Genomic DNA, 26,184 nt, shown 5'->3' with positions numbered 1-26,184 from the left:
GCACCGTGAGGGATGCCAGGGGTTCCCGACAGGCCGCTGCAGCCAGGACACCCCAGAGCCCCGTTTTTTGGTACAAAGTGCAAGTTTCTACCTTGCATGGGTGCAAAGGCGCTCTGAGGGACGAGCCCCAGGCCCCGGAGGGGGTTTCACCGCACCCCCTCACGCCGGGTGCCAGCGCTGAGGGCCTGAGGCAGCCGCCACCCGCCCCGCTGTGAGGGACAGAACTGCGGGGCTCCGTATTCCCTCCCTCAGCCGGCCCGTGTACGCTGCCGTGCCGGTGCTCACGGGCACCGAGGGGAGGCCAGGGTCCCTCAGCGCCCCGGCGCCGCCGTCGGGCCCGCTCCCTCCCGCCCCGCTCGCCGCACCGCTCGGCTCGGCTATCTCCGGCCGCGCTCGGGCGGCTCCGTCGGCCGAGGCGCTTCCGCCTGGCTGACGAGGGGGCTTTCCCAGCTGTTCTCCGTCGGCGCTCGGCTCTTTCCGCCTGGAGCTTCGGGTATTTCCGGCAGACGGTTCGGGTGTTTCCGCCGCCAGCTTCGGGCGGACTCGGCGCTTGGCTGGCCTCGTTCCTTCCCTCCCCGCCGCCTGCCCCGGTAACGGTCGCTGGGAGTTTAAATGAGCAGGGGCCGGGCCGGGCCGCGCCGCCGCCGGGACGCGCACTGAGGCGGGGCCGGGGCCGCCCCGCTCCGGACTCGGCGAGGCGGAGGCCGGGGAGAGCAGGATGACGGTGCTGCAGGAACCCGTCCAGGTACCGACCCCTGGGCGGCACGGGCTCGGGCTCGCCGCCGCGCTCAGGCCCCAAGGCCCGGCCTGGCCTGGCCTGGCGGGGGGAGCCGGACCCGCCGCGTCGCCCGCTCCCCGGGGCAGGCCTCCCCGCCGCCGGGCCCTCTCCTGTGGCGGGGGGCCCTGCTCCGCTCGGGCCGCTCCCGGAGGGGCTGCGGGCCCCGGGCACCCCCTCCGCCGGTGGAAGCGGGCCCGGCCCGCAGGGCGCTCCGGCCGCTCTCCGCCGCCAGCCCGGGCTCCTCCGCCCTCCCGGCTGGGAGCCCGTGGGGCTGCTGGGCTTCCGCACTCCTTCGTGCGCCTCATCCCCTGCCCCTCCGGGACGAGCTGCCCTCGCCCTTTCTGCCCCTTTCGGGCCCCCGCCCGGGGGCAGCCGGCCTCCCCGCAGGAGGTGTCGGTCTCCGGCGGCACCGCCGCTGAGTCGGCTTCCAGAAAAGGCCCTTTCGGCTCCCCCCGTAGATCTCCTGGGAGACCTGTTGATACCTCTCTCTCCATCTCACTTACCTTTCTGCATTTACTGCTATTTCATTTTAAAATGCTGACAGCGTGCTCGGCTCTGTACCTGTTGTGCAAATGAAGGACATCCCTTCTTCCTAAGGAGTTAGAACCTTCAGATTGATGGGAGACCAGGACAGGAGAGAAAATAATGTAAATTTCGGTTTTCTACCATATTTTATAGTCTCACTGCAGCTACCCTGATGGGCTTCCTGCTCTTGTTCTCAGTCTTCCCATCCAAAAGGCATGATTCACGGAATTAAGAGTTCCTTCTTCTTCCCACTTTTCCTGTATGCCCGTTGCTCTAACTATTCTGTAATCTTAATTAATCAGTGTTCTTATTCATGTTCCTGTTCTTTTTTTGATTTTTATCTTTTTAACAGGGTGGGGGTTTTTTCTAGTTACGCTAGGAACCTCTCACTGTAAGTGTCTTGGTAGTACATGACTGTGTCCTGTAATGAACGTAGTGAGAATTCTTGCTTTTGGCTCTCCTCTCTCCTTTTAATGAAAAGGTGGGAGGGGAAGAAAGACTTCTCCTGTGGAAGACCGCCCTGCTGACTTGACGCTGCCTGTGCAAGATGGTGACAGTGATTGCACTCTTGTGGACCAGGGGTTTGCGTCCTTGATGCCGCTGTTCTGTTCATCCACTCTGAGGGCAAGGGTCAATGCGGTGCTGGAAACGCTTTCAGCCACCTGGTCCCTCTTCTGCAGTGGTCGTACTTACACCGTTGCTGTTACCCTTGGAGCTGGACTGGTGTTTTGCACCAGTTGGGTATTCTAGGAAAACATGGGATTACAACAGAAAAGGAAGCAAGAATGCATTGCAGAGTGAATGACAGGAAACAATATTTAATGTTTCCGGTACTGTGTTAATTAGACTAACCAAGTGGAAAATATTTGCTATTCTGAGAGTTCCGTGATAGAAATGTACGGTCTTGTTTTCATTTTTCCGAAAGGTAAAGACGTCTCTAATGGTATTCTCCATTCTCAAGCTCTTATCAGCTTGGATGTTTTGATGGGGCTTTGCTATGCTGAATATATCTGTTTAGATTCTGTCTGCTTTCAAATGCCCAGTAATTCCTTAATCGGTGGTTCTACTGGTGTTCGTATTGCTGTTATTCCTTACTTACAGCAATACTGGTAAGTTTAGGATTTGTTATTTGTTTTGGCCTTGGACGTATTGTTGCTTTTGATGGCGAGGAAGTCACCGGTGCACCATCCAAAATGAGGCCAACGTTTGAGTTCTGCCTGGATCTGCTGTTGTAGCTGTAGTCCTCTTTGTGCCATGGCTGTGAGCAGTGGCGTAGAGATTGGACTGCTGGACTACAGGACCTTTCCAAACCAGCTCATGCTTGTTTTCTCACTAGTGTAACGTGTCCGGCGAGTGGTCTCCATTTTGCAGTACGCATCTGGGTGAAGTCGATTGCCTTTCTGAATTCCTGTTCTAGCTGGAGTCTGCGTACTTAACTCTGTTTTTCTGATTATTTTTTTAATGATATGATTGGAAGAGTTGACACTACTTCTCATTTTTGTCATTGCAGAGATTTTTCCTGTCTATTTGTCTGTTCTCTCCCAGCCTTTCAGATGTCTACAGGGCTTAGCATTCCAGGAAAAAACTGTCATCTTTACAGCCGTGATATGCAAAGCATGACAGATAAATAACGGGATCTGTGTGTGTATGTTGCCTTATTAATGTTAGGTTTATGTTGCCTTATTAATGTTAGGTTTTAATTACATGAAGTTAATGTCCCAAAAGGCACCCTGTTCACTGGTTAGGTTTTTACTAACTTTTTTTAATCCCTTAAGATGAACAAAAGTGCCAGAGTTTACATAGACAACAGACTTCTACTGTACTTCCTGATGTAGTCAATTTAAAACTCTTCAGCTCAAACATAAAGCCTTGTATCCCATGTGCTGAGAAACAGACTGGATGCCTTCCAAATATTTCTGAAAAACATCTCGGAAACAAAATGAACGCTTTCCTTGGAATTTAGCTGTTCAAGGTGATCATCTGTTGTGACCCACTGGAATGGTGCTCGAACTCCAAGGCTACTGTCATGGCTGAAAACATGCAATTCCAGTGTCTGCTTATTTAATGGGCAGAGTTTGCATAACTAGTAAATGCAGCGCAGCTTATTGCAGAAAACTCTCCTCCCCTCTGCCCACCCTGACGAAGTCTTAAATCATGATAGAAACTGCTTAGCATGTCAATAGGCTGTAAAGCTTTGAAAATAATTTCCAAGGCTATATAACTGTCAGAAGATAACACCTAACTTTTAAGAGCTCTCTGACTTAGAGATGAAGTGACACTTGGACAATGCACAGGATTTTCTGGGTAGAAGATGGGCCTGTCTGAATCTGCTTTTATTTCCTTGCTCTGCTCTCTTGAGGATGGTTTGCCGCAGAGCTGTGGCTGGTATGGTAGTTTTGTAATTCCCTGTTCACTTTGCACTTGCAAATTAATGCATGCTTAAAATGAGTGACTAGGACCTGGAGGTTTATCTGGTCTACAAGCATGCTTAAATAAAACTTTGAAACACTTCAAGCTTCCGTCCTGTCCATGTTTGTAGCCCTGAGAACAGACATTGCAACCAAAGTATCTCAACTGCTTTGCACATTCTTGAGGAAGCTGCTGCTTTGGTTTTCTGTTGACAGGTTCCATGTAAAATTTGGTAACTACCATAGGGAGGAAACTAAGATGGCATTTGGATTGTATTTGTGGTTGTACTGTGTTGTCCTGCTCTGAAGTCTTTTGGGATTAAATAGTTTTTACTGGATAAATGGCCCCAAAGTTTTTTGCTTCAGACAACTCTTCTGGTGTGGTTTATCAATTGTCGTGTGCCACTAACGCTGTGTAGATGCATTGAACTTCTGCTACAACAAACTAAATTACTACTCTATAAAGAGATTGATGTTCCTGTCCTAAATGCTTAGGTGCATTTAGATGCTTCCTAAAAGGTGCACAAGAAATCTTCTTTTTTTTGGTAGTTTGAGACACAGTTGCAGTTTAGACATCTGTTCTAGTGGAAAATTGTTACTGCATAGGTACAGCTGATTCCCTGCCACCTTCCTTTCCTCTTCCTGCTCTTTTAGGAGAGTGTGTGCAAGGACCCAGTCTTCAGAGTTTGTCTGTTGAAGGCATGAGTCCAACTTGCACCTCTTGTGTTGCAAAATGACAATTATTACACAACAGGGATACTACCAGCTGACTTCTTGCTTTCACTGGGACTCCGCTCAGCAACGATTGTTATTTGAGCCAATATGTAGCGTAACTTTTATAATGTGGCTGTGTGATAGCCAAAAATCACTTGTGTCCCCTCTTAGCCTTTGGCAAGATTGTTTCTGGCAACTTGCTCCTGTTTGAGAAGTCAAATGACATTGACTTCATCACCCCCACCCCCCCATACCTTTGTTTTGTAAGCATGCTGAGTTACATCCCTGTAAAGACAGTATTTTTAACCCGAAGACAACACAACTTGGGTAGATTCATCTAAATGTCACTCGTGACTTGGTAAAGGAAGAGCTGCTTCTGAGAGCAAGAGAAAAAGGAGACCTTAGGCTGCTCTAACTTCGCTATAGTCTGAAAGATTTTAACGCCCTCCTTCTGTCTCGTACTTTTTGTACCATGCTGCCTGCGGTGCACAGAACAATGTACAGCCTTGGAGCTTTTCAAGGTAAAAGGGAGTAATCTCTTCAGGCAGACTCTGTGGCTGAAGTTATCTGAAGTGTGGAATACAGCCAGGGAGAAATAATAAGATGTTTGTATTATAATAATCAAACTAAGAGAATTCATTTTTAAATACTTTCACATGAGCTTAAAAGTACCTGTTGACTTTTTAAGTATATTGTTGGGACCTACTGCTTGAAGAAAACAGTATCTCTGTAGAGATTTTGTGTATAATATTCTATATAGTAATTGGAAACTCTGGTGTGTACTGTTCATGAAGACTGTGTAGGCTTCCTGTGAAGGGAACTTGAGCATTTTTCACACCCTGAGTTTGTCAAGTTTGTGTTGGAAGAAGTAGCATATGGTACATGTAATTCTATGTGATGTTTGAATTTTTTTTTTAGATTAAATTGGCGCTTGCCTTTCCTACTGGGAATAGCATTACAGGGCACCATTTCTTTAGCTCTGGAAGATTTCTTTTTCTTTTGGAGTGTCTGATAAGTATCAGAAGCTAATTCTGTTTGTCTTCAGTTGCTGATGAATATTGGAGAAATACTAGACCACAGCGCCTTGAGTTCATAAGTTCAGATCTTGTTTGGATCGGCAATAACAAAAGTACTGCAAAATGGCTGTATGCTGCTTATGGGAAACTGCTTTGGAACTTGAGCAAGACTGCCAGATGGGAAGGAACTGCAGTCCTGATGCTAACCTCAGAACGCAAACCCTGATGAGTGTGCACACCACCACTTGTAATAGGTGGGGAGGAAAGGCTGAATAGATCTTAAAGAATTATTTTTCCCATCCCACCCCTCTTTTACAGATAACGGAAGGCTTTTAATGTGATCTGAAGAAAATTGGCTGAGTAGTGTTTGTTGTGAAACCTGCGTACCCCAGCCCTATTCTTTTGCTGGACAGCTCTTGCTTGTAGTTCAGCTACAGCAGTGCAAGTAATTATGACAGCTACTTTAATGGTGTACACAGTTTGTACACCTGTATGTACGTTTGATTTGCATTTCACTGGAGTTTTGCCATCTTTCGAGTCTGCACAAATATTGACAGTCTCAAACTCTTGAGCTTGGTGTTCATGGAAAAAAAAAACAGTAGTAAGATTAAGTAGGTAGCTGGTTTTGACCAAGTATGGGTATATAAGCAAAATGCAGTAGTAGTTTGCCTTTATATATGTCTGTATATATATCAATTTGTCCATCTCATTTGCATTGCATTCATTTTTGTGTGATACCTCACAATCATAATTAGTGGCACTAAAAAGGTGGCTGATGAGCAAAGACCCAAACAAAACACCGCAACAAAAAGCAGTGGATTGTGTTTATCTTGGTTCTTAAGGGAACACTGATAACTCTTCAAGGAAAATGCTGTATACCTAACATACTTAATCAACGGCAGTCTTGTATTGGCAGCCTTGGACACTGATGTGATTTCTAGTCCTGTTGGGTTTTGGTTTGGCATGTCTCACGAGGAAATAGTTTAAATGGGTTTATGCGTAACGCCGTTAAATTGAGTTGGGCACCCTAGCTTTTCCCCACCTCCCCTGCCCCTCCTTGGGCACAGCTAAGAGCAAAATGGAATATTCTAGTAACCAGTTGCGGGGCGGTTTTTGTTTCTTACCTTTACTTAACATGTTATTGTTTGGTGGTAGTTTGCAACAATTCATGCTCAGTTATGCACCAGGCTAAAACTCAGTAACGAGTGGAAGTACTCTCTGTTATTTCAGTGCGTGTTGGCTGAGGCTTATAGATGGTTGTGTATGGTGACTAGTGAGCAACATTGTTAGACTGGTTCATGACTTCAGTGCTAAGTTGTCAGGTTTTTTTAAGTCTCCTTACTAATAGTTGAAACAACTAAAACTTGGCCTGCATGTTTGTCCTCCTCCATTCTTCTTATGACTCCAATAAAACAAAATTGAACTTTGCCTTTTGACAGTAAGAGCTAATGAGTTTTGCATTTTTAAAGCTTGTCTCTAAATCTAGATTATTCTCTTGTCTTGCAGGCTGCTATATGGCAAGCACTTAACCACTATGCTTACCGCGATGCAGTGTTCCTTGCAGAAAGATTATATGCAGAAGGTATGTACTTTGCAAGTATAAAGTTGATGCTCTTTTTCAATTTTGATTTAGGATTTTTGAGCCTCTGGTCCAGCTTTGTTTTACCCCTGTTGTTGTGATAATGAAGTTTAACTTTCTGCTTGGGGAAAGTGGAAGAACGCCTCATGATTAGGTTGGAAAATCAAATAATGTAACAGCAGCAATGTTTTACAGTAAAACCTCCTTAAAACAATTAAACTCAGAGTTGTGTGTTTAAGTACAACGTTTACAGTGATCTGTTTTATCGTGTCAGATGGGAGAGAGTTTTTTTAATAACCTTAGGCATTGCATGTCTTCCAAGGGCACTTGAGGATAGATGCAGTACACAAATGCTACAAATTGTCTCGATATTGAAAGCTGTCTTTGCTAATAATGCTGTTCAGATATTTGGTGTGTTAGCTGAAAGAGATGATCTTGTGATGATGAGAGAAAAGCATAGTGAAATTGAGACAATGAGAATCAGAACATATGGAATAGGTACCTCCTGTTGAATGCTTGTTAATTGTGACTTCATTGTAATGCTGTCAGATCTAGGGTGTCTTGGATACTGAGCAGGCAGCAGTAACAGAAATCTGTACTTTTCCTGGGTCCTTCAAAGACCACCTTCTTGTGTTCTAGTCCCTCTTTTTTCTTAACCTTTCCTCCATGACCTCAGATAAGCTTTTTGTTCTACTTCTTTCTCCTCGATACTGGTGTTGAGCTGTTCTTCTCTATTTTGAAAGGTATTGTCCCCTAATCACTAACATGAAAAAAACCAACCCAACCCTTAAGCTAAAATATAAGCATAATGTAATTTCTCATGCTAAACAGCTTGAGCTTATCATGTGAATTAAACTGTATAACCTGTTTCATGCTCCGTGTTTTGTAATGAAATGTTTTGCTTTCGATGTTTTGCCTGACATGCCCACAATGCACTTCTTAACAATGGAAGCACAAACCTAATTTTTGAGAAATAAAGACTTTTTCTTCCTCATGCCAAGGTTACCCATGACATCTGGGGTCTTCCATCTGGTGCTTAAATGAAAAGTGTTGTGTAGAATATTATGGAACCTTATAATCTAGGTGTGCATAAAGGAAATAGTGTTTTAGGGATGACATATCTCTCCTCAACACAGCACATTGTGAGATGCAGGGAGATGCTAGATTGAAGGTAATTGGCAAGGATGTAGAAACAAAGGGAATCCACTTCTTGCAGCAGCCAAGAGAAAAATATATGACTTGATACTGACGCTATCTTTGCAGAATAATCCTCTGCAAGAGTACTTCAAACAGCTTTTTTCAGTGACCAGCAGTGCTGAGAGAGAACAGCATGCATGCTGTCACTTGGTTCAAGCAATTAACTGCTAACAAAACATCTGGCTTCTGGTTAAAATAAGTAGTTATACTGCAGAGTAGAAGCTGCTGAACTTGAATACAGTGACTCCATATTGGCAGTAGGGGTTTTACCCTGAGAAGAACTTCTTTTAAGTCCACCTGCAATTACTGTCCTTGTGGGGGACGTCTGTGGCTTGGTAGTTTCCCAGAACTCAAGTGTGTTAAATTAGTGGATAAAAGAATTGATTTAACTTTAATTTTCAAAAAGATCTGGTGGTTTTTGGATAAAGCTAATAAAATGTCCTCCCTTTGGGTCTTCAGTTTCCACTGTCACTGTCTGGGTGATGACACAAACTTAAAATAGTCAGTTTTCAGTGTAGCGAAGGATTTGAGCAGGTTGCCCAAAGAGGTTTTTGTACAATGCTTATATTGATTTTTCTGAAGAGTTCCATGTAGGTAGAGGAACAAACACCAGAATTGTTTCTTTTAATGCTGAATTCCATTTGCATGGTAGTATGTTCTGAAAAGTATAAAGTAATGTGGGTTTCTTGATTGTTTAGAGATTTAAGTTGCTTGCCTTTATAGACAGCCTTTCTTCGATTTAAAATACATCATTGCATAAGGGTGATTTGAGCGTAACATTTGGGGAAGTACAAAGAATAGGGTAAGACACCATGGCTGTACGTAATCTGTGAGTGTATCTGGATATCTTGCTCTTTTTGCTTAAAACCCAGAAAACAGAGTTAAAATGAAGTCGTACAGATATGTCACACAATCATAGCTTAACGCTCAAATTAACAGCACAGCATGGTAATGCTCACCGTTACCTCACAGAAGTACGTTCTCTGGCGTGTAAAGTTTCAGCTGATAACTTTACCGTAAGGTTTTAAAGTTACTTCAGGGGTTAGCTCTCTGTCCTTTATGCTGTAATCACAAGTAAAATCAGCAAGTCTGACCTCAGTCTTAAATCTGGATGCCAAGTCAAGCTCTTTGAATAGAACATTCTCGGTGCAGTACATAATTCATCTCTGCAGTTGAAGTGTTGAAGCAGACACCAAATCTAAATACTTCCTGTTTCTGCCATAGAGAAATGTTTCTGTCTTGATTACTCTTGTTCTCTGTTTAGATAGAGATGATTTTTCCTGAAGTTTGACTACTTCATTCAGAATTAAGAAACTTGTGAGGACTCAGCTTGAGAAGAGGATTTGTAGGAGAGCTTGTCCCTATCGCTGCCTCCTAACATAAAATAAATAAAGCATCTGAATGGTAATGTTAAGCCATGTTCCCAATGAAATAATGAGTGTAGGCAGCAAAAAGGACAAGACTTAATGTTGGGGTAGAAGTGACTGGTAATTGACTGACTTTAATAGTCATTAAAATTGGAAAACCTGCTCTACTAAGTCATGTGATGATATAGCATCAAATACTTTAGAAAAATAACAGAAGTAAAATTGCAAACAGGAAAAGACCACTTGAAATTAGGATTGAAACTGTTAATTAGGCTACTTAGGCTAAAATAGATCTTCCTTCATAAAGTTCTTGTATTTCCTAACAGCCATTGTTGTGCCAGTGTTTATGCACTGCTTAAGCTAGTGCAAAGTGTTACTAGCGGGTGTGATACACTCTGAGCCAAGTCTTGGTGTGGCCAACGAGTTGTTAAAGTAGCTCTGTTCTGCTAGGAATGACTGCTTTGCTTGACTTGCTGTTATTTTAACAACAAGCTGGCTAATCACTTATTTAGATTGGGTAGCCAGAAGGATCAAAGTTCTCTTACAACAGTAGATGTTAAGAGTTGGTCTGACTATACAAGAAAATGGCATATGGAAGTTTGTTATATGCTGACGAATAAAGAAATGCACTTCATTCAGTAATGAATTTCTCTAATATCAATACTTGTTTTCTTGTGTCTTGTTCCTAGCTGGCTTTTACTCCCTGCCCCCAAATTCTTTGTATCAAAATGGTAAACAAGCACCTGATGGCTTTTTTATTTTTTTATATTTTTTAGTACATTCAGAAGAAGCACTGTTTTTACTGGCAACGTGTTACTACCGCTCAGGAAAGGCCTATAAAGCATACAGGCTTCTAAAGGGACACAGCTGTACTACCCCACAATGTAAATACCTGCTTGCAAAATGTTGTGTTGACCTCAGCAAGTAAGTAAATCCCTTATGTTCTGTCCAGGGTTACAAATGCATTTTTTTTTTTCCTCTTTGAAAGCTGTCATATTGCATAAACTAGTAATTCATTGGTCCTTCAGCTCTAAAGATTATTATAAGTTCAATCCATTTTGCTTTCAGATATGGACCTAGCAAACATTAGCCCATGTTGCAGAAACCTCTAAAAGGTATTGAATAACTTACAAAGGAGTTGTCAAGCTGTGTAGGGGGAGAAAACATTGATTGCTGAGATGACTCAAGGAGACCACTCTGGGAAGTGTTTGTTTTGGTTTTGTGTTTCTCTGATACTTTGCTTATTTCATTAAGTGTTTCCAGTATGAATTTAGTGGATAGGCCGCTTCCCTCAAACAGTAAGCTTGCTCTACTTACGCAGTTACTGCTAATGGGTGGGTGAGGAAAAAGATGGCAGACAGAAATCTGTTTTTAAAAACCCACAACAAACCCACCTTGAATCCACATCCAAGAATGCTGCATTCAACATCGCAATTAACCTTGACACTACTATGTCCCTGTCAAGGTTATCTTGCTGGTTTTCTGGAGTCTAATGGCAAGAGCATATAATGAAATTGCTCAAGCTACAGGCCCTAATGCCCTGAGAGTTTGTTAATTGAGGGTATTTCACTTCTCTGTAGACCTTTCAGCTCAAATGTAGGAAACAGTGTCTGGCTGAGGTGCAGAATGGAGAGGATGAGGCACCAAGAAAGGCAAAAATTTTCGTTCAAAAAAACTCTAAATACTGTGGGGGTTCTTTATAGAAGCTTAAAAGTCTCTCTACAAAACAGCTTGTGGTTATGTGTTGTAGCTTTTTTTTGGTTTGAATTTTTTTTTTGAGTGACCCTCTTCCAATGACCAAAAAAAGTTTAATTTCTTCAGACTAGGTAATGTAATGTTTGGAGTTTCATGCAGTATGATGCGATTGTTTTGCAGGATTTGTGATCCTGCTCACAACATGTAACCAAAATGCAGGCATCTCTAGAGGCAGCAGGGGAAGCTCCTTAGCCTTTGATACTCTCTTTAGTAGGCGAGTCCTTTGACATCTTAGAGTAGCGAGGATGTCTTGACTTCTTGTTTCTTCTGACACTTGGAGCTATTAGGATACAGGTTTCTTTGCCTCTTCCGTTGAAAGGGAAAATCATGTTAATGCTCTACCTGGAAAGGTCCCAGTGGAATACACTTGAAGCTGACCTCCCTTGCTTTTACAAAGTCTGGTGTGTGCATATAGTACTGATTTTGGTTAGCTAGATGGGATTTCTTAAACATATTCTTTAGAATTTGTTAAATTTAACTGTCACTGCTGTTAGTTATATGAGCTCACTTATACAGATGTACCTTATTTTCTTGTGGCAATGGTCTATACTGATAGAAGCATCTACCTACAAATACAGCTTCAAGTTGAGGCAAGAAGAGATGGTTTGGTCTCAAATGCCAGAAGAATGCCTCCCATCCCCAGAAGTTGTATAAAGTCATGTTCAAGCCTAATAGTGAGTGGCCCATGCCTTGTGAGCGGTACTGCTTGCTGCAGGTGTACTAGATGCAAACTGAGCCTTTGCTCTCCTTTTGAGCCCCTCTTGCAAGAAAGCAAGGCATTAAAATCCAAAGTCTGTGCCATATCTCAATACTGGATCTTAACTGAGTGCGTGGAGCCTCACAGTTTGTATTTCTTTGTTGGGAAATAAAGCCAAACTAAGCGTTGTCTTAGCTTGTTACTAGGTAAAGTACCTTCAAAAATGAAGTGTCTAGAAGACTTTCTCGTCCTCCATTTAGTATTCTACCTAAGATTAGTCACTTCTGGAAAAGTCATGTTGTATTATGTGTTTCTGGTTTTGGAGTGGCGTGGGTTTTTGGGTTTGTTTTGTTTTTCCTCCCTCCCAGTAGAGATGTTTGGCTTCAGAATACTGCATACCTCCATGTTGCTAGAGGAATCCATCAATTATTCAAAATTCATTTGCAGGAACTAGTTTGTATGTGGTTTGAAACTTGTGAACGCTGACAGTGGATTTCTGTTTTTGTTTGCAGCAGGGTGAAAACACTGGACTACCAATACTGTGAGCCTTGTAACCCCTTTAAACCTCTTGTTTTTTAAAAAGGCTTGCAGAAGGAGAGCAGATCTTATCTGGTGGAGTGTTGAATAAACAGAAAAGCCATGATGACATTGTTATGGAGTTTGGTGACTCTGCATGCTTTACGCTCTCCTTGCTGGGACATGTCTACTGGTAATGTTACTTTTTTATTTTGTCTAATAAAGCTTGGGGGTTTTTATTTGACCAAGCCCAATTTTAGTCAAATATATTTTTAGTCACCGCAGGGTACACCTGTCTCTGGGTTATATGGCCTGCACAATTTCGGAGTATGATAGGTGCAGGTAGATAGTTGTGGAAGCCATCTAACTTGGGAATGCACGAATGGTTTCTTTCACCCAGAGCTTCTGACTGACTGAAACCACAAAATCCTCTTTTCCAGGTTAAGCATGCAATCCAAGAGTATTTTGGGGTTTTTCTTGATGCGTTTTGGGTTTGTTCTGTATTCTTCCTGAAGAGAAACTCTCAAGGCCTGTTTCTCAGTGTTGCTATTTTGATTTTTCTGTATCTATTTTGCAGATGTATAGCTGTAACCTTCAAATGAAAGTTTTGAGGACTGCCAGTCAGAATAACTTTACAAATTAAGTGTTTTGCTTTTGCCTAGATACAAGAAAGGTTTCAGTAAATGTGAACAGATTGAATAGGAATAGTGGCGTTCTTGGATTCTTTCCTAGTATACCTGTTCTCAAACAAACTTATTTCAGCAGAAGCTGTCTTTGTAGCCAGATACTTAGGTGTTCAGTTTAGCCCCTAATTTATATGCAAAAATATTATCCATAGATATTTAAAATGGCTGGAAGGCTAGCTATCAGACTGCTGTTTGCAAAAAAGAAAAAAGCTGTTGCAAAGAACAGCATCTTTCTAAAACAAAAAATTCTCAAGCTATACTAGTGCTTATGTAACTTTTTTTGAGGGCTGTGTCTAAGTGACTTTCATCTGTGTCTAAATATGTCAAATAGCTTCAAAAGAACTTAATATTACTGTGTGGCTTGAAAAATGAGGAATGTTGCTGTGACATTCAACGTGGTTTTGTTTTTCAACTCCTCTTCTGGAAAGCTATCTTGAACAAAAGTGCTGTTTTTAAGTTTCCCTATAAACTGTTACATTCTTTTTGCAGCAAGACAGACCGGCTTGCCAAAGGATCAGAATGTTACCAAAAGAGCCTTAGTTTAAATCCTTTCCTCTGGTCCCCTTTTGAATCGCTATGTGAAATAGGTAAGTCTGCAGAACTGTTTTACTAGTGAAGATGTTTTCTACGTTTCTGGTTATGTCAAGCTTTCTGATTTGCCATTGTCATGTGGCAAGGTTTATTTTACTCCTTGTCCAGAACTAGTAAGGAAAATGCCAGCAGAATTCTTTGGGAGTGGTTTTGTGAGCAATAATGCGTTTAAAATACTTTGCCAGTAGCTTTAGAGCTTTTGTCTTGTTTTCTTCCATTTTCACTATTTACACATTTTTGGATTTAACAATACCATATGTTTTCCAACCGGCAGTTGGTAGACCCTTACAAACCATGCTTCTGAGAATAACTTAAAAAAGCAAGTCTATTTTTTAATAAAACTGATTGTCCGGGGTTTTGTAGTGGAAGAATGCTTCTGATTTGGCGTAAGGGGTTTTAAAACAATGAAATAAGAACGCACCCCTTCTACAATACTTTGTCCCCTGTCCTCCTTGTTTCAGACTGAATATTCAGCGTATAGACGCAGGAATAACTGTACTTAAATCTCCTTCCAATCTTACAGGTGAAAAACCAGACCCTGACCAAACATTTAAATTAACATCTTTACAGAACTTCAGCAGCTGTCTGCCTAACACTTGCACAACATTGGTATCTAATCACAACATATCCCATAGACAGCCCGAGACTGTCCTTATGGAAACACCGCAAGACACGATTGTGAGTTTTGCTAAAATCATTGTATTTAAAGCAGTCTTTCCCGCTTAACTGAAAAATGCTAATTAGAAACTAACAGCTATCTAACAGCTGCCTTCCATTTTTCAGGAGTTGAACAGAATCAACCTAGAATCCTCCAATTCAAAATACTCCTCCTTGAACACTGATTCTTCAATGTCTTACATTGACTCGGCTGTAATTTCACCAGATGCTGTCCCCCTTGGGTCAGGAACTGCCATATTGTCTAAACAGGCTCAAAATAAACCAAAAACTGGGCGAAGTTTACTGGGGGGACCTGCAGCTTTGAGCCCGCTAACTCCAAGGTAAGTCCTTGAGAGAGACAATTTCTGTCTACAGCTGTGCTGTTGATAATGTTTGTGATTTGAAACAGCAAACTGGAACAGGCATGTTGATAGTGTATTATAAATAATGTTGCAAAAGCTAAACAACTTCAGTAACTGCTCTTGATCCTAGTGTTCAGCTCTTCTGTGTTTTTTTTTTTTAAACAAGCAGTTGGTGGTTTTTATTAAAGAGAGGAACTCTTGATTCAGTATATTGCTTATTGCAATGTTCACACTGGAAAAATCTCTAAAGGAATATGTTTCTGCTCTGAAATAAGCTCTTAAGAGTGTTCCTTGAAGAATAGCTCTCTTCTAAAAAGCATGTAAATACATGATCTGTCCTATATGCCATCTTATTTAAACAGTGTTATGTTACAAGCCATTAATACTTGGATGGTCTGTGTCTATGTTTATGCAGGCAGGCAAAGAAAGGTCTGTATTTTTCAATTTCAGGAACAAGAATATTCTCTAACGTGGTTTTTTTTTTTTTATAGTTGAGGATAGTGAGATATTAGAGGGTTAACATAAATCAATGAAGTAGTTCTGAAATAAAGCTGATCGTCTGGGTCCCTGTTTTAACCACACAATCAGGCCAGCTCTCATGGTCTAATATTGACATTGACCCTTCCTCTTCATTTTGTTCTCAGCTTTGGAATCTTGCCACTAGAAACCCCAAGCCCTGGAGATGGGTCATATTTACAAAACTACACAAACTCTTCTTCTGTAATTGATGTGCCATCCACAGGAGCACCTTCAAAGAAGGTATCTTGCATTCTAGAATGTGATTGCTGTTCTATGAATTTGACATTGCAGTGTACTTTAAAGAAGAATCCATAATGCAGATAAAAAAACATTGCATGTGAGCTGAATTGTGCTGACAGTGAGGGGAACCCAACTTATCCACTGTTTACAAAATTTCTTTTGAAAAACAGTTTGAGCGTGGAACTGATTGCAGCCTCCTCTAGTTGTGGAAATGCTTTGGGTTAATTAAGTGAGAATTAAATTTATGTAAAATTTGTCTACAAAGTGTGTGTAAAAACAAAAACCCCAAACAACCCCCCCACACACACTCTTACTAACAATTCTTTAATGCAGCAAGATAAAATGTTGTTCACCACCTTATGTATATTTATAGGCTAGTGAGGTTGGGGGTGCAGGGAGCAGTTTATTTTTAATTTGACTACAACTGGTCAGGTATTTCCCTGACAGCCTTTTAGACTTTTCTGAAGTGTTAGACTATGCTACAATGAATTTGATTTTAACTGTTACATGAAACAACTGTTTCTAAAGCCTCAATATTTTTTTTTATTTTGAAAATCTTATTTTCAGCTATGCAAATGGGACAGCAAGAAAAAAAAATGCACCATATCTCAAGTAAAGACGTCTGTGTTGTAAATATTTTCAGCTTATTGTGTCACTTCCTTCGGCTAGCAAAACAGATTTTTGTTTTTTCAACTTTTATAATGATGAGCAATAGCCTTTTATTTCTAATTCAAACAAGCCCTTTTTTCCCCACCTGGAACGCACAGGCATGTGCAGACTGCCTAGCTGGTGTTGCTAGAGGCAGCCTGAGGAAGGTGCTGTATCTTCTATCCACCTGCCATCAGAGAGGAACGTACAAACACTGATTCTAAACAACGAAGGATTCATAACTTTTCAGTGTGCAAGGTGGAGTCTGAAGGCAGTCCAAACTTGGAGTTTTCACTTTAAGTTTTTTTTTTTTAAATTAATGTATTTTCAGGGATGACTTCAAATAATCCTGGAAGCCTCAAGTGAGCTCAAGCTTTCTTGCAAGCAGTTCTTGAATTCTAGTTTAGAGACCAGAGTAATCAAAATACTGCTGGTGGTCTGTGGAGGGCTGACTGATAGAAGGGTGCTGTTTCACTCGGCTAAGTCACGTGTACAGGAAACTAAAAATTGTCTTTTTTTATTCTGTAAGAAACTGCCATAGTTGCCATAGTGATAAATGAGAGGTGGAATGTTGGTGACAGTTGAAAAACCATTTGTTCCTCTCTGAAAACAAAAAAACCTGAAGACTTTGCCCTGTATTTCTAGTAAATCTAGAAGTTGCATGAAGGGTGGTATAGTATTTTATAGGTGGCCAACTCTTTAAAGTAAAAGCTCAGTGCAAGTAATAGCATTGAATTCCTCAAAAAGTAGAACTTGAATTTCCCCATTTGATGCTCTGGACAAATCAGGAGGTGCTCAGCTTGCTGTGCCATTCTGCAAGTGACATTTGGGAGCTGTTAAAAACTGCATTTGTCTTCTGTCATTGGCCCAATACTTAAAAGAATAAAAGCCAGTAAGCAGATAACTTCCCCCCCCCCCTTTGGATGGTCTTCCGAAGCCTGTCACTGGGAACTCTGGAATCTCACTGCACAAGCCATTATGGTATCCTGTCTCTACATATCTTACTACTGCAACACTTTCTATCGGTTCTTTTAGTCCTGCCTTTTTTTTTTTTTGGCCTTTGTTCTGTTGGGGCTGGACTGTGCTAAAACAGTCTGCTAGAAGTATGCTTCATATGGCTGATCCAATTCCCATCCTGTAGCTGCTCAGGACCAACCAGTTTTCCACAGTACGGTTGAAAACACTGGCTTGTGGTGGATTGTGCGTATGTAGGAAGGTAAATTGTTGTGAGTCTGAAACTGAAATAGTTAGGAAAGTACAGCTCTTCAGTGTAGCACTCATCTGCATTTAATCTCACGTGTGTACTACATGAGAGCTTAAAACCTTTGGGGAATCAAGTCATAGTTGCTGCTTCTTTGTTGCTTTGCTAGGTATGGCACAACAGCACCAGGTGTAAATTTTGCTAATCCGTGCATATGCTTTCTGCCCAGATGCATTCTGTGCTACTACCTAAACACAAGTATTTAATACATTTAATAAACAGCTTAGAATTCTGATGCATGCTTTGTCCAATGCAAATAATTACTTGGCCAGTTTCACTTCTGCTCTTCAAATTACCAACTTAGAAAAGGTTTAGTGTAGCTGTGGCTAGAATGTGCATGACTTAACGGAGGCAGTTTCCTAGGAAACACTTACGTAAATGAATGAAACATTAGGATAGATCCAGTGGGCAAGTATGCTTGCTGGCCACCTAAACTGTCCTCTGATAACAAAGAAACTGATGAAGGGAAGGACAAAACATTAGAAGTCAGATAATGCATAAACTGGTGTTGCTTGTGCTGTCATTGATCCTGCTTGCCGATTTCTGGTGTCTTAAAGAGCACCTCTTCCAAACAGCCACCACAGAGTTGAATGTTAGTGTCCCTGGAGTGGGCGGAAAGGTAGGGCTTAAGCTTTCTTTAAAAGGCAGGGAGGGGAGGACCTGTTTTGAATCCTTTATAGAAAGTCTACGCGTCAGACAATGAATTTCTATCTGAACTTGTTCCTTAGGTCTCAGATTCACAGTCAAGTTACCGCAGCTCTAAGTTCCCACACCTCAGCTGTTCCAGGGTAGGCATCAAAGTGCACATTTTCGCTCTCTGAAGATGTGTGAAAGTATAAGACAATGTTTTGGTGCTAGGTCATATTATTTGCCACAGGTTACGAGCACATAAAAGGTACAAAAAATGTGCATGTGCACACAAAGCGTTGCTCAACTGACATGCAGTAACTTGCTGCTCCCCGTTAACTTGACCGTAGGTATCTGTCTATTAACTTTCTATGCTGCATAATGCAGGTCCCTTTTTGATGAGCAGTTTATTTCTCTATCTGCTCCAAAGGCTCATGCAGTAATGATTTAATTTGTGAAATGCTGATTTATGCTATGAACAGGTACGCTAAACAGGGGAGCAGCAGGCTCAGATGTTGTACAGTGAGCACCTCAATGAGGTGTTAATGGTGAATGGCTTCTGGATGTGATTGTAATATAATTCAAAAATCTTTCTCTTTCTGTGGTTGATTTTTCTTTTTTGTACAACTTTCTGTGGAGAAGGAACTTTAAATATGACATCTTTTCATTCCCTTTTATTCTTGCACAAACAACATAGTTTCTTGCCGCTAGATGGAGATTTTATATCTTTCAAATAATGTGCTAAACTCGGTGTTATTGGCATTTTAACAGGTAGAAAGAGAAATGCTTTTGATGGGTGCTCCTTGGAGGGGGACCCTCGCCCTTTATTGAAAGAATCTATATTTATCCTCCTTTGTGCAGTGTTTGATAGGCAGAATGGAATTTGGTTTGATATAGCAGAGATTGGGACTTCTTAGTGACGTAATAACAAACCTGTAGAAACTTTGTGTTATGCAGACTGTCAGCAGGATAAGCCAAGCTGGAACAAAATCTGTCTTCTCACAGAGTGGAAATAGCCGGGAAGTCACTCCAATTCTTGTTGCACAAACACAGAGCTCTGGCCCACAGACAAGGTAGGGGGGAGGGGAAATCATCTTGGTATTACCTTTTGCATCTCCTTTCTTGAGGGGAATTTGGCGCTTTATTTGCCCAACCTGTATGGGTGTTCCTGCAGAATTCCTCTTTGGATGAGGAAGAAGTGTAATTTTTGTGAGGTAAAACAACTTCAGTGGATAAGTAGGAAGCTCGTGCATGGTGGTTGGTCTCCTTTGCAGTTAGATCACTTCATCAATAAATGAAAAAGTAGCTGGAAGGAAATTCTGCTCGTGTTCTTAACATGCAACAGGTAGATTTCTTTTTTTTTCATCCCTTGAAATGGGAATATCTGTGCTATAGTACTTGAGTATTTTTGTTTAAAACAAAGATAAAAGCCATTTTTATTAAAAATGGAGTGAAGAACTTTAGTTTTTAATGTGTCGTTTGTTTTCAGTACAACACCTCAGGTATTGAGCCCAACAATTGCTGCTCCACCAAACGCACTGCCTCGAAGAAGCTCTCGCCTGTTTACTAGTGATAGCTCTACGACAAAGGTAACAAACTTCATGCGCTTTGCAAACTTTTAGGTTTCTTACCCATACCACTGCGCTGACTAATAATTTCCCCGTGTGCATAGCAATTCTAGCAGCTTAAGAACAGGTTCTATAATGAGCAGAATTTACAAAATATCTGGCTGTACAAAACATGTCATGATGCCGTAATGTGTCCTTTTTTTAAACTCTTGAGTGCTCAACTAAAATAGTAGGAGGAAGAGTATCATGAACAAAAGCAAAGATACACGCTGGGTTGACAAATGCAGTGGTGCTGCTAGCTGTCAACCCATTTGATAAAGAGGTTGGGTTGTTCAGATGTATTGAAGAATTCATCTTGAACAAATACTTTTTTTGGCCAAAACAAAGTTATTTTCATACTGGTTTTCTGTTCTTCAAACAATGGAGCAGAACACCGAAGTGCACTGTAGTTAGGCGATGTGAATGTTTGTTTAAAAATGAACTACTAAACATTCAGTGAAGTTACTAAGTGTCTGTATACTTAAGTTTAAAAGTCAAATGGCTGAGCATAGAATCATTGAGGTTGAAAAAGACCTCTTAAGATCGAGTCCAGCCATCGACCCAACACCACCACCCACCACCCACTAAACCATGTCCCTAAGTGCCTCATCTAAAGTGCCTCATTGTTAAGGCTGCAAAGAGGCATAAACGTAACTTTACACAATTCACTTTCAAGTTTAGTTATCTGAATTTAAAAGACATATATGTAACTCTTACTCTTCTTACTTGCAGGAAAATAGCAAAAAATTAAAAATGAAGTTTCCACCCAAGATTCCAAACAGAAAAACAAAAAGTAAAACAAATAAGGGAGGAATAACTCAACCAAACTTAAATGACAGTTTGGAAATTACTAAACTGGACTCTTCCATCATTTCAGAAGGGAAAATTTCCACTGTTGCGCCACAGATCCAGGCTTTTACGCTACAGAAGGCAGCAGCAGGTCTGTTTGAACGCTATTGGACTGCAGTAGAGTAAAACTTTTGTATACCTATGTTTTAAGGTTGAATGAAAAAAAATGTTGCTCCAGTGTTTGCTTCTTTCTTGTTTCAGCTAGCCTGCAGCTATCACCTTTGTATAATTATACAAACTAATGGAATTCACTATCTTCTAGTTAACTTACAAAGAACATGTGAAGAAGTATTAAAAGTGGCTAGTTGTAAGCAGATATATCTTGCAAGCTCTGATCCTTATTAAAATATTTTCAGGCAACTCGGAAACTGATTCAAAGGAGCTATGAATAACGCAGTCATCTTCCCTCAAAATTGGGTTTATGTAGTCTGTTCTCCCTTCATATTTCCCATTTGTTTAAAAACAAGTCTTTATACGGATTGTCAGAAAATCCTAGACAAACTGCTGAATTCCTCTCTTTTTGGCTCAATGTTTCCAGGCAGCAAGATGATGTATCCATGGATACCAGACATGTGGAAACTGTGTTCAGACCTAACAAAATGTTTGAATAGCTGCTGTAAATGCAAAATGCCAGTTGCCCTGAACTTCAGAGTTTCTCTGTTCCCGAGTATTCTGTTGCTGGCTTAAGAAGTCATTACTATCTGACTTCCGTTACAAAGGTTGATGTTTAGAATATTATGCTTAAGTTAAGAGTGTATAAGCCTGTGTTTGGGAACTCCTGAAAGATTCATAGGCGAATTCAGGAGCAGTGCCTGCCACAGTGAAGAGCTTATGGGATTAGCAGTTTCAAGTAAATAAGTCTCAGCTGTCTTTTTTTTCCACTTTTATTTATTGTATTTTTCTCCTAGAAGGTTTGATGAGCCTTCTTCGTGACATGGGGAAAGGTTATTTAGCCTTGTGTTCATACAACTGCAAAGAAGCGATAAATATTTTAAGCCATTTACCATCCCACCACTACAACACTGGCTGGGTGCTGTGCCAAATTGGGAGAGCTTACTTCGAACTTGCAGAATATATGCAGGTAGGAGCTGTGTGGGTTAGTTCTTAATCTTTTCACTTTTGTTTTGCATAGCTTTGCACAAAACCTGCAGGCTTCCTGCAAAAGCTATGGGAAGTTTACAGTTGATGAGATAATTGTATAAACATAAGTTATACCTGGCATGGATTTAGATCTTTGAATCTGCATCAGTAGTCGTTGAGCTTTCCTGAATAGGCTGAGTTACAGTTTAGACTTCTTCTAATGTTATTTCCTCTTGCATCCAACCATTGGGATCTCCTCCTTGCCTCTCCCTGTCTTCACCCACAGCTGTGCTGATGTAGTTGTTTGTACTGCAATGTTGTAAATCAGATCACTGAAACAATTTGAGTTCTAAAGCCAAAAACTTCTCTCGCCCTTTTGAGTTAATGCAGATCACATCAATGTGATCACCTAGTTTCCTTTGCAGCCTCAGAAATGACAGCATTGGCACAGCTGAGGTGATGTCAAACTGCTTCAGAAACAGAAGTGAGCAGTTAAGGGTAATCCAGCAGTTAACTCTCCTTGTCACTGTTGTCCTGATAGCTGATGTGCCCATTTCCTCAGTTTTTGAAACACTTTTTGACAGTTTGTGTGCAGGAGACAAATGCAGAGGGTTTCAGAAGCAGTTTTTAAACTGTACACATGGTCTGATCAGAGATGGACCACGTTGTTCTTCTCAATAGTTTATTTTGAAAACCGAGGCTACAGGCCCTAATGGCTTCCTAAAGCTAGGCTTCTTCCCTTGTTGCTGCTTTGAGTGTTGTAACCTGGAACTTAAGTTTATGAATAGATATCTACATCAGAAAGACTTCATTAGTCAGCTGTTGATAAGAAGCATAGCTGTCTCAAATGAAAGTAAAGCACATACATGTGTTGTCACATGCTTATGCACGCCCCCATCCCTGCGTCAGCCGTGTTTGCTGCAGTGATTGTCATGTTGCCTTTTGCCTTGTAATTATTATGCACAAGGTCTGGAGGGGTGTAGCAATCGGTATGAATGCAATACCTGTCACCTGTTAGAATGGCTAATAATCATAACTGGCCTATAAAAGTATGCTATGCTCTTTCTGATTTTTGTGGGTAACTTTTTTTGCTTTGCCTGTGCGCTGTGATAGAAACAGTAATGTAATCTGAGTCAGCAGTAGGGAGGGCTGGCTGCATTTCTGCTGGCGTAACTATATTGGGGTATAGTCGCTTCTTTCGCTTGAAGGAGAAGTTACAGGACTTGTAGCTCTGCGTAGTACACTTACAAAGCAAAGAGGATGCTCAGTCTGGACATACGAGGCTTCTAACCTTGACCTATATGCTCTGCCTTGATGGGTGGAATTTTGTTTTAAGTTTTAATTTCTGTTCTTAGGCTGAGAGAATATTTTCAGAAGTAAGGAGGATTGAAAACTACAGAGTAGAAGGCATGGAGATCTACTCGACTACGCTGTGGCATCTGCAGAAAGATGTTGCTCTTTCAGTTCTTTCAAAGGATTTGACGGACATGGATAAAAACTCACCGGAGGTATAAAATGCTGTGGTCTTGAATGAGAAGAGGGTAGCTGTATGTGGCAAAATCAATGATTCGGGACAAAGCTCTGAGCGCTAATCTAGTTCAAGTGTATTCTCCTGTGAGAACTGCATGGCAAAACTGGAGAGGGAGTTGGCGGGATTGTCTGTTGAACTGATGATGCCTGAAATGGCTTCTTAGAATTAGAATATCAGCTTACATGGAACAGGTTGAAACCTTTTATCTGTTAATGGTTATTTAAATTTGCATTGGCACCACTCATCCAGGAAGATCATGGGTTAGTCAGTCACTCCTACTGCTGCCAGTATGCACAGATAAGGAATATCTTTTTCCTGTACCACCTTTTAATTGCTGTAGTTAATTCACTGGCACTTAAAACATATCTGCTCTAGAATTTATTTTCAGACATAATGTTGCACATTTTTATGCCAAAGTCCATAAAACTGCAATGTATGGTAATGTAAAGCCATGATAGGCAAAAAGCCAGGCATCTTTTAATGGGTGCCACAGTAAAAGTAATACATGTACGTGTTTATAAATGTGTTCTTAACAGAGTTGAGAAAACTGTAGATTGCATTGGGATTTTTTGTTGTTGGAGGAGGAGAGAATCCTGCTCATGTTGTCTTGTTAGCTTGTCTAACAGTGGAAAAATCAAAACCAATTAAGCAGTTGGTAGTTCTGGTAAGATAATCTGGAGAGAAGAAAATGCTGATTCTAATACGAGGAGTGGAGAACAGTTACGCGATTTGGCAGCGATGCTAAAAAATTTGGGAAAGCGAGGGACCCTGGGCTGTGATGCTTTACAATCTCAATGCTGGTTGCTGAGCAGGAGGGAAAGAGGAGGTTGCTGCTAAAATTGTTGCTCTGCAGATTTCCAGATTTGTCAGTTGGAGGGAACTGAAGAGTGAAAGTGAATGTACCGTCTCCCCCTTCATTATTCTTAAATATCTAAGATGTTTTATTTCTAGCCTTTTCAACAGCTTCAAAAGCTTTAGTCATTAGTCATCAAAGTATCTAATTGGCACAAACTTGTTGGGTGTCCTTAGATTCCCGATTTCTGTATTTCAGCTTGTCTAGCTGTAAGGTGTATTTAGGCCTATCTGCCTCTCGGGAATGAGACTTAACTAACTTTTATTGTTATTGTTTTATTATTTTTTAATCTGGGAGGAAGTTACATAATCATGTAAATCAGTATGGAAAAATCTGTTCAGCTCAAACTTAGTCACTCTGAGTTGTAAAAAGCGTGCTAACTTTGCAATGCTGTTTTTACTAGGCATGGTGTGCTGCAGGAAACTGTTTCAGCTTGCAACGAGAGCATGACATTGCAATCAAGTTCTTCCAGAGAGCCATTCAAGTTGATCCAAACTATGCTTATGCCTACACCCTGTTGGGGCATGAATTTGTGTTAACAGAAGAACTAGACAAAGCACTAGCTTGTTTTAGAAATGCAATCAGAGTCAACCCTAGACACTATAATGCATGGTAAGTTTTGCTTCATCCCCCTCCTATTGCACGTGATACAGAACTCCTTTTGGAGAAATATCTTCTGGATGCTGCCACTGCTATTGTTTCCCTACCACTCTTCTCTCTAAGAGAGCAAAGCTATTTCTGCAGAAGATGTGGGCCTCATCTGTTTATTAAACAGTTACTTCCACAAGGAGGGCAAAAAATGGGAGCTTTTTTGGTTTCCACAGATCGTCTTGGCTGTATTACCCCAGCTATTTTGTTCTTTGCAGCACTCCTCATGCATGTAGTTGATTTGTTTTTCAATTGCAGTTGGAGGATGAGAGATCTGCCCCTTTATACCTTAGGATACAGTCAGGTTTTTACAGCTTTTTCTGTGGAAAAAATAAATAAAGCAGTAAAAGTTAGATCTGCTAGTGTAAGTCACTTAGTCTTGAGAAACTTTTGTATGCTTCTTACTTTGCAGCTGTTCAGCCAATCTTCCTGTGTATCAATATAAATTCTTCAAACTACCCAATTGAGCAAAAAAACCCAAGATAATTTTAGACGTAGCTTTTTCCCCACCCTGGGTGGGGTTGGCAAGTCCATGGACCATTTCTGCCAGGTCATATTCACTGACAAAGATTAGTTTGATTAGAATACAGTCTTACTTAACAGAATTGTTTTTCTGCTTGCAGGTATGGGTTGGGAATGATTTATTACAAACAGGAAAAATTCAGTCTGGCAGAAATGCATTTCCAGAAAGCACTTGATATCAATCCTCAGAGCTCAGTCTTACTGTGTCACATTGGAGTAGTAAGTAGATTGCACTTAACGCTACCCCTGTTGTGTTTTACTCTGCTTCTGTACTTTGTTTGCAGTAGAAAAGTCATTCTGAACGTTTTCGGCAAAAAAGCCCAACAAGTTCAGAGTACCTATTGGAGGATCTTAAGTGCCATATGAATGAATAACCACAGGATTAATGTGTCAGAAAAGAAACCCTCTTCTCTCCAAACTACTTTTAGCCAGTAATGAAATTATACTATCAGTTCATGTTTGTGAGTCAGCCAAAATAGGGGTGACATGAAAATCAAGACTGTGTGCAGATATTAATCTGAACAGAGTATTTATAGTGTTTTTTTTATAGTTAATACATAAGAAATTAAGTGGTTTTTAACTGCTATTGCATACACTTGGACCAGCACTTCCAGTTCTATAAAATGCTAAGGCACCCGTCTCGCCTTTCAGAGTGCAATATTTTTGTCCTGAATGTATGTCCGCATTGCCCTCATTCCAGTCACTTGTAGATGTGACAACTTAGGCCACTTTATGCCAAGTGAAGTTTAAGTAGCAGGCAACTACTTCAGCCACCGTCTGTTCAATTAAATTTACAGGGCCATTTGAAAAGTTGGTCACTTATCCATCTGCTGCTGCAGTCCATAGAAAACAGTAGCCTCACTCTAGCGAATGCTTGCTTACAAAGTTGGGAAGCAGTTCTCGGATATTCGTGATGGTGACTTAAGGCTGTGTAAGTGTGATGGATGGCTA

At 41.1% G+C, this 26,184-nt stretch overlaps 1 protein-coding gene across 7 annotated transcripts in view; it reads left to right on the top strand.

Moving 5' to 3' along the window:
• Window positions 1-631: 631 nt before the first annotated feature.
• CDC27 (cell division cycle 27) overlaps window positions 632-26,184 on the top strand; it is a 36,114-nt gene continuing 10,561 nt past the window's right edge. For 2 of the 7 annotated variants that reach the window (XM_076356535.1, XM_076356541.1), the window contains exons 1-16: window positions 632-745; window positions 6,948-7,023; window positions 10,361-10,508; window positions 12,620-12,745; window positions 13,728-13,825; window positions 14,353-14,507; window positions 14,613-14,827; window positions 15,493-15,607; window positions 18,245-18,304; window positions 19,101-19,216; window positions 19,633-19,732; window positions 20,483-20,690; window positions 21,508-21,680; window positions 23,035-23,187; window positions 24,467-24,675; window positions 25,335-25,452. In XM_076356535.1, coding sequence (XP_076212650.1) covers window positions 719-745; window positions 6,948-7,023; window positions 10,361-10,508; window positions 12,620-12,745; window positions 13,728-13,825; window positions 14,353-14,507; window positions 14,613-14,827; window positions 15,493-15,607; window positions 18,245-18,304; window positions 19,101-19,216; window positions 19,633-19,732; window positions 20,483-20,690; window positions 21,508-21,680; window positions 23,035-23,187; window positions 24,467-24,675; window positions 25,335-25,452 — 2,097 coding nt within the window. In that variant the 5' untranslated portion in view covers window positions 632-718. Of the gene's footprint in view, window positions 746-6,947; window positions 7,024-10,360; window positions 10,509-12,619; window positions 12,746-13,727; window positions 13,826-14,352; window positions 14,508-14,612; window positions 14,828-15,492; window positions 15,608-18,244; window positions 18,305-19,082; window positions 19,217-19,632; window positions 19,733-20,482; window positions 20,691-21,507; window positions 21,681-23,034; window positions 23,188-24,466; window positions 24,676-25,334; window positions 25,453-26,184 lie in introns of all 7 variants that reach the window. The other 5 variants (XM_076356536.1, XM_076356540.1, XM_076356539.1 and 2 more) reach the window with 5 other exon arrangements.

This window comes from Aptenodytes patagonicus, chromosome 20 (assembly GCF_965638725.1).
Source record: "Aptenodytes patagonicus chromosome 20, bAptPat1.pri.cur, whole genome shotgun sequence".
Classification (NCBI taxonomy): Eukaryota; Metazoa; Chordata; class Aves; order Sphenisciformes; family Spheniscidae; genus Aptenodytes; species Aptenodytes patagonicus.
The sequence above is the reverse complement of the archived record's forward strand: the minus strand, read 5'-3'. Positions and strand labels throughout refer to the sequence as shown.